Raw genomic sequence first — 9199 nt, 5'->3', positions numbered from 1 at the left:
GATTATTATTGGTTATTTTATTATTAGATATTTATTGGTATTGTTATTTCCGCTGTTGGTTGTGATTTTGGATAGGTGGCTAGTGGGTATGAGACCACTAGTTATAGTTATTAATTATTATTTATTATTATAAAAGAAAAAAGGGTCGGGTCGTTTCAGAAAACCAAATAAAGCATAATATATTCTCATTAGGTTTGATTATATTATTCAAATTGAATAAAAAATTTCATTACTTTTATTGAATAATATAATCAAAATGGAATAATGATATAAATTGAAAATTTCGTCATATTGTAGAAAGATGGTAGATAAATAGAAATCATATTGCAAAGTAACAATATAGATGATTTATGGCCTGTAATAGCTTTGGATTTGTAAACTACTTGAGATAAGCTATTTGTCGTCAATATTATACAAACTCTCTCATATGGTTGGTTCTGTCTATGTTTCATATGGCAACTTGAGTTGAAGTGGGTGAGCACTAAATTCAATTTTTTAATACAAAAATCAAATAAATATAAAAGTAACATTTGAAAATCTACTTAAAGTTTCTCATTTTTTTATATACTAATTTACATTGACCTAATCTTGTAGATATATATATAATTGAGGGGTTTTATGACGACATCTTTAGTATAGGTAAATTTTATTTTACTCTTTTTGTTTACTTTTACTACAAAAAATGAAAGATTCCACGTACTTTAACCACCCGTCAATTCAATTGAATGTTCATGTTTCTCTCTTATTTTGTTCATGAACCTGCACTGCAGTCTTGAATCTTGATACTCTTTACACTGTTTCCTTCTTTTAAATGAGAAACTTCCGATCTTTATTAAATAACAATACATATATCAAACTAAGTTTTAGCCACACAAAAAATATCATATTGTCTTCTTTCCGTTTGAAATATCAACTCTCTATTATTATTGGTACCATGGTTATAATATAACCTTTAATATATCTGATATTTAGAACCACGATGGACATTTTATGAAATTGTATTTTAACTTTTTAATATTGTGGATAAGGTCGAGATTTGAATTTGTACTGGTATGGCATATTAATACGATTTCTTTCAATATTTATGATTCAACAGACGGTAAAGACACTACCTTGGATTTGAACAAAATATGGGACCAATTAGTAGAGTTGATGTCTTCTTCTTGTTTTTCCTTGTTCAGTTATATTTCCTTGTTCTCAACCCACAGTTAACAATATCAACTTAAACGTTTACAACAATGTTGTTAGCAGGTTTAGTGATCTGAATGCTTCTCTTAAAATGGCGTTGGGATATTAAGTCGAAAAAAAACATAAGCCGCTGATCAAAATTATATAACCAATCAGCCAATCCACGTAAATCATATTTGTAATTTAATAGCCTGCAACAACACATCGCAGTTAAGTCAGACACAAGATGAGCTCGTGTTCTTACGATCACAGTCTTTAACATTATTTCTCTATTTTTTTCACACATCGCAGAATGCTTTCTCTATTTTTTTTTTTGTCAACCATTGGGCCACAACTGGCCGGCCCATTAGCCAAATCCCTACATTCGTAGGGAACGGAACTCGATCCCGGGTGTAATGGTGCCTTGTACATTAAGGACTTACCATTGGCCAATGCACTAAAGTCACTTCACATTTCTCTATTTTTTTATGTAAATGCTAATAGTAATTATATTTTTGAAGATTCGGAACCGCAAAATCAAGATTAAGCACAACGACGGCCTATGGATAGAGTATTTACTATTTGGTGCCTTCAAATTTAGCCAAAGGAAATCAAATCATTTCAATGTTACGATTATTGTGAAAGTAGAGATACTCGAAGGATGTATTCTCTCGTATTATTAATGATTCAATCGAATAGTACATTATATAGTAAAGGATAAAGCCCTAAGTAAAATGGGATTCCTAAACTGACTTAGAATAAGAGAAGAGGGCCAATGGGCCTTGTGGACTTGGACATGTATATGGACCGGTTATGGAGATCTATCTTAAGTGATTTACAACAACGATGCCAATTTATTACTTGTGCTAATTAATGAAAAAAAATTCACTTTTAAGAGCATTTCCACTTGAGAGTACTCTTAGAGTTACTCTCACTATTCAACCCCAATTTTCCAATAAAAAACTCATTTCAAAGTCTAAGAAGGAGAGTATGGTTGCTTTGGGAAGCAATTGAGCAACCCCTGAGAAACGCTACGTGGCATATTATGATACGTAGATGTATAAATATAAAATGTATTTTTTTTTCCATTTTTCTTTCTTTCTTTCGCGATCCTCTCTCTCTTCTCTCTCTCTTCTCTCTCGATCCGAAACGAAGCCGATTCATCTGGAAACCGAAAAAATCAATCGATTCACCTCAAATCCTTTGATTTTCCCGGCCTAAAAGTCGTGGGTTATTGGTGTATGAAACCAGAATTTGTATCTAGTGATCGTGGTTGATCCGTTTTACCGGAAACATCTCTCTGTCTCTCTCTCTCTAGGGTTTATACATCTCGATGGAGCGTCCTTGAACATTCTAGTAGGATTGGGATTGGTCCAGATAAGTTTTAAAAAGGTTTAGGGTTTTGTGATAGTACTGTGAGTAGGATTTTAAGTTCATTCCCTGGTGTTATTTTAGTGAACGAGTTACGAGGTTGAGATTCTCAGGAAGATTGAGTTTTTAGTTGGAATCGACATTGCTTGAGATAACATTGAGAGGTTCTTTCACGTTTTTCCTGAGATTTTAGGGATTGGTACTGAGACTAGACTTAATTCATTGCTTGATGAGTTTATGAAGATGGGTTTTAGTAAAGATGATGTTAAGAAAGAGATTGCTAGAGAAATGAGAGTTCTTGGTTTGGAGTTAGGACGAGCTGATTCATAGAGATGCATTCAAGGTTGTGTGGAAAGAGCCGAGGGTGATCTTATATGAGATAGAGGAGATAGAGAAGAAGATTGAGTTTTTAACTAACCGAATGGGATCATAGAAACTGCAGGATTTCATTTTTTAAACTGCAGGTTCTGTTTTTTGTTCTTGCAGGTTTGCAGGAGATCCATGATGAGTTAGGATTGCCAGCAGAGACATTGATCGATAGGTATGTGACAGTTGGTGCAAACAGTCTTTTAAGATCATGCACTATCGAACCCGAGTGCATCATTGGGCAACATTCAATCCTAATGGAAGGTTCACTGGTCGAAGAATCTCATCTGGGAACTTTGGGGAGGCAATCCAGCAAGGTTTATTCAAACTCTCACCAATGCAAGAATGTGTAATACAAGGTTTATTATTATTTTGCAAGGGCTTATTCGCTTGGGAGGTTTCTTTTTCTGCCTTCATTTGGTCAAACAGGTGCTGGTGGGAGGCTTTTGCCACCGCCTCTTAGTATGTTACAGGTAATTCACTGGATCTACCTTATCTTTTGAACATTAGATGCCAAGGGATATATTTAAGAGTATAATTTATCAGCCTATACCATATCTCGCTGAAGCTCACATTCTCACATTAAGTTCTTGGTCTTAGCATTGTTGAGGTACCTTTAGGAGTTTGTGTACGACTGCTTGATGGTGCTAGTAGTGAGTTTTCAAGCTGCTAGTGTGTTCTATTTTTAACAAGATGGTTGAGCAGGGGTTCTGTTCTAGTTTCAGTTGTTTAAACAGGTTATTGTGGTGAGTCTACAATGGTATAAACTGTTAGTGAGATTCACTACAAGTTGAATGAAAGTGCTTCAGGATAGAAGCTAAGATGATTCTCTTTTTTTCTACATATGATTCAAGTATATTGAAGATGAGGTCGTGAGAGAGAGTTGGAGCCATATGGAGCGCATTATGTAGCACACAATGTAGCTAGAAGGGCAGGTATGACGGTGTAGGACTGCTGTATATGTCTGAGTTCATATGTTTCTACCAAAGTCTCCAACAGCTACAACTAGTAGAACAAACGGTAATCTCTAATTTTATTATTTAATAGAACATAAAGCCTCTTTGACTCAGCATCATAAAGGAGCTTCGATTCCTGCAGATGCAACAAGAGGGTGCTTAGATGGATTCAAATGGTTCAACTCAACCCAACCAAACAACAATGTACTTCTTGTTGGTCTTTTGTCTAGTCTTGCCACTACCTCTTCTGCTTTACAATCGTTGAAGTGAAGCTATTTTTTATTGAAATCACATTGCTTTTGTTTTACAACATGTCCACTTTGAACAGGAATGAAGTAATTACTACATAGAGAGAAACATTTCATCTCTTTTTTTTTATGTTGTGTTCTTCTTGTTGAAGCCTGTTTTTGATTAATCAAGCTTTTGCTTTTTTTCAATGTAATATAAATAATTTAAATAATTGTTTTGTTATTTTAGATTATTAAAATTTGATAACTAATAAATAATTGTATAAAAAAATTAATATTTTAATGATTGAGCAATTTTTTTTGGGTTCTCTAGTGGAAGCATGATTTTGTTTAAAATTCTAAATGAGTTGCTTTGATTAATTAATTATATGATAGATTAATTGTGAGTAACTTAAGAGAAGTTCTGGAGTGGAGATGGTCGAAGAACTTAACTTGAGGTCGAGAAAGAAAGAGAGAATTTAACTTGAGGTCGATAAAGAAAGAGAGAACTTAACTCGTAACCAATGATTCATTATATTGGATAAGATGATTTCAAGAAAAAAAAACTAATATCTAAGAGGAAAGAAGATTACATATTGTGACAGTGACATCATCTTAGTATTAGACTAGTGACATCTGACATACACCATAATAGTATCAAGGCATTTTCCATGCCACTCAAGTCTGAGGCAAAGAACCAATAAAGTAGCCTTGGAGTGTTATTCATTCGTCATTATTCATTAGCTTTCTTTCATATTCGTAGAATATAATATCAGAATTTGTATATTTATTTTCTACCTTGCCGTAATAAGAGAAGCACAAGAAAAAGTGTAGGAGAGGGCATTCTTGAGAGTGAAGCATAGACATATTAATGAGTTTCAAATAAAAAATGAAAAAAGAAATTTGAAACTCATTAATATGGACAATGGAACGAACTTCACACATAAATTGCATCATGATTCATTTTTTCATGTCCACATGTTATTTAACTTAATTATTTTCAAACTCTATTTCGAAACATTGACAGGACAGTCCATTTCAGGTTAGATTTTCTGACCTTACATGTACCTCTCCTCAATTCTTTCTCGATCTTCTTCATTCCTAATTAAAAACTAGTTACTCGTTCAAGACAATTTAATTTATTGCAATGACTATGAAAACATGTCTATTTTTTTCTGGAGAAACAGAATATGAAAACATGTAACAAATATAATACTTTTTTTTAATAAAGAGTGTCATTTCGACAAAATTCACACAAATTTTAAAAATATAAAATTACTAAATTTTAACCCATGGAACTATTTTTTAAAAATAAAATAAAAACAGAATTTTTTTAGTAAATTAACTATATATATGACTAACGTTTTGTAAATTTTAAATATATATCCCTTATATCTATATATTATTAAGGTTTACCGGTTTAAATTGTTAAATTCAGAATATAACATGTGGTATATTGTAGTACTGTTTATTTATTTTACATAATCGTAATTTAATAAACTCAGTTAATTATGCCTAATATTCTGATGTCGATGGTATTAACAAAATAATGAACTGATGATTTACTAACAATTAATGATATAATTTTCAATTTATATTTATACCCAAACCCATCCCGCTATATATCCAAACACAATTTTTCTTCTTTTCTTAAGTACAACATGCACGTTTTTCAAAATCCAAATAACGAAAAATGCAAAAAAATATAGTTACATTAGTTTTATGTATTTTATGATGATTTAAAGCAAGTAAACTAAATAAATCAAACAAAGATGATAGGAAAATCGTAATTTTAATTAAAATATATTCTTTTATATTTCAAACAAAATCTTTTAATTGTGTTTGGTTATGAAGATAGTTGAGAATTAATTGAAGATATTGTTTCGATACATGTACTTTATATAAGTATTTTCATATTCTATATTTACATTTGATAAACTTCCTAATCTATTATTTAAATCAATAGTACTGTATTTTATATAATATCTTAGAAAATAAACGATTCTCTTGAAAATATATTTTGAAAATGTTAATATACATGATTCTAACACATACAAACTACCCAAATGTCATTTTAACTACACCAACAACACCTAAAAAGACGAATAATGCATAGTGACATACCCAAAAAACTTCATATTATGTTGTGTACTTCTTTTCAGTCATTCATTAATAGATTTTGATAATTAAGGTTTATATATATTGTAATTTAAATAGATTGAACAAAAACCAAAACCAAAACAATTAAACCTATCAAACACGACCGACTTGACTCTCTAAGTAAACCGACCAGACCTCTCAGAAAACCAACTTGAGCTGCCCTCTAACCCTAAGTATCACGATTAAGATTCTAAATGCCAGATTTGGGGGTTTTCTATTTAGAAAACGAATTTGAAACAAATACTGATCAAGTCAAGGATTGATTGTTTGGGTTGAATTTTGAGTTGCCAAAGTATGTTACAGAAAATTCTGCATTTTGTCTTCGTACTTGCAAAATCAATACTCATTGTTTTTGTCCCATCGTTATACTGTTTGATGAATTGTTTAAATTTTAATTGTTAGATTTTAACTGTAAACTAATAGTAAACAAAGTGCTCGAGAAAATGCGTGAGAGTCTTTTTAATCTAAGCTTCATTATATTGTTTTATGATTATATGGGGCCAATACCATTTCAATTAATTAGAAATCTGAACCAATCACTGTTTTAGTTGTTTAGTTACAATAAAATAGAGGGGTGGGGTTGAAATGATAAGATTAGATGAGTGACCGACAATCAATAATTATTTTCTTGCGTAATTGACTTACACCAAAATATCTTTATTATGAGTCTTCGTATGGAAACAAAGTTAAATCCCACGCGGAAGCCAACTTCTTCTGATCACAATCTCGTGTGCCGACGTCGGGTTCTCCGTCAATTCCGGTGGCGGTGAGGACCCTCCGGTCCATGGTTCTTCACTCGCGACTTGTTGCATCATCCCGGCGAAGCTGTTGGACAAAATCAAGGGAGCGGTGGAGAGGAGAAGCATCTGCGAGATGCTGACGGTAAAGAGCTCTACTGGAGGTGTATGCTACGCGGAGCGGAAGAGGGAGATCCACGGCGAAGAACAAGAGAAGAGGGTAGATAGATTTGGAGATCGGAGACTCTGGAGGTTTCACCGGATCGGTTATGATAGGAGAGGTAATCTCCGATCTGGTGAAGCTAAGCCACCGTCGACGGTCCTCTTATCTACTCCCTGCTGCCTCTCTATCTCTCACGACAGAGCATGGATCCTCCACGACAAAGGACAGATCGGATCTCTTCCTCCTTCTCAAAACGGCTCTACGGTGGCGGGATGGCAAACGGATCTTGGATCACCATCTTCGTTCGGTTACCGTCGTCCAGGCTCGCCGGAGGACCTGTTCCGGTCGAGTATCCGCAATTATAGACGGCGGCTGCAAAACGAGTTCTTCGTTTGCAGATTAGGGTTTCACATAGTGTCGGTTTAATCCGGTTGTTGTAATCCGGCCGGTTTTGTTTTCCAACGGTTTAATCCGGTTTGATGTAAACGAGTTGGACTCTCTTAGGTTTCTGTATGGGCCTACTCCGGAAATAGTCCACTAAGCATTATATTTTTATAATTGAATACTTTTTAACAAAAAAACAAAGTTAAAGGAATAACCATTTTCGAAGAAATTTCGGAGAACTGATGTAAAAGTACGGTTTAGTGGAAAAGTATTTGATGTGTATTGATGCTTTCTTTACTTCTATATATATCGTGACTCGTGAGATAGTCTTTTGTTATGGTAATGTGATAAAGTGGAACATAAATGGCTACAAAGAAATCACATTTAGTTTCTCTTATTTTTTCTGTGCTTCTTCTGCTTTTATGTATCTCCTCTCAAGTTGGATTTACAGAGGCCAGACGCTACCAACGTTAGTTTTACACTCGTTTGCATGTTTTCTTTTTTCTTTTCTCTTTCTTGTTCTTCTAATTAAAAAGTTGCATATATATATTTTCTAAATTTCATATCATATATCATGTTTGATACTTACAAATAGATTTATGTAATATGTCAGTACGTTCAGAGGTTATATACGTAGGCTACTTTATTTGTTAGTTGTTAATAAGTAGAAAATAAATTTAAGATCTAGCTGAAAACAATTTATTTATACATGATGATTTGTAAATCACTTGCAATCAGTACTGTTTGCAACTGTTCCATTTATCTCGAATCCCGAGATGATAGAATGCATGACCTAATCATTTATGTTTTTTATAGTTATATGTTAAATATTATTGGAAAGAAAAACTAATGAAACAATCTCTTCAATATTGTGAGCAGGTATAATAAAGTCGCCACCTCCTCCTACCCCTCGTTTTTATGTACCTCCTTCGAAATCGCGCAGAGCACACGGCCCATGAACAAAGTGCATAGATCATATATATGGTTTTATACATGTATGTGAGCTTTGTGTTTTGAGAAAAAAAAATATATATGTATTTGTGTTCCAGTTTGATGATCATAATTTTTAATAAATAAGTGGTTGGTTTTTTCATTGTTTTTTCATTGTCTTATATGAAACAAAATAAAATGTGAATGTGGTTTTCTCATACATAGTTTGATGTTTCACACGATGAGCATGGAGTTAGGCCCGATACTAAGGATGTTAATATGGGTATGCAACATCCATTTATTAAATGAGTATGTTGAGAGTTAAACTGAACCCATTTAAACCCATTTATGAGAAAAAGTTAAATGGGATTACCCATTTAGTCCCATAAATTATATAGGTTTTATCACAAATAAATGGGTACCCATTAATTAAACGCGTACGACTGTTATGCTTTTTATCCTTTAAAGAAGAGAGTGGATCAGGTACAGCCGAAACCTGGATATAGTCACGACGTTGCCATTTCTAGGACCTGCGCGCTTTTGTTGTCAATCAAGAGAAGATTCAGAAGGCTCATCGAGAAGAAATCATACTCTACTGCAAAGTAACTACATTGACGAACCTATGCCACTAAATAACTTTTAGTAATGACGTACTTGAGAATTGAGATAAGCCTAATAAGCCATTCGTTGTCAATTATATACAAAGCTCTCCCAGGACTTTCCAGCTCAACATCAAAA

General features: G+C 33.3%; 1 protein-coding gene across 1 annotated transcript in view; it reads right to left on the bottom strand.

The window, feature by feature from the left end:
* Positions 8256 to 9199, bottom strand: part of LOC104728749 (uncharacterized protein At5g49945-like) — a 4103-nt gene continuing 3159 nt past the window's right edge. The window contains exon 4 of the mRNA XM_010447692.2: positions 8256 to 8324. Within this exon, the coding sequence (XP_010445994.1) occupies positions 8256 to 8324 (69 nt within the window). The remainder of the gene's footprint in view (positions 8325 to 9199) is intronic.

Source organism: Camelina sativa, chromosome 11, assembly GCF_000633955.1.
Source record: "Camelina sativa cultivar DH55 chromosome 11, Cs, whole genome shotgun sequence".
In the NCBI taxonomy this organism is placed as follows: Eukaryota; Viridiplantae; Streptophyta; class Magnoliopsida; order Brassicales; family Brassicaceae; genus Camelina; species Camelina sativa.
This window is presented reverse-complemented; position numbering and strand designations above follow the sequence as displayed.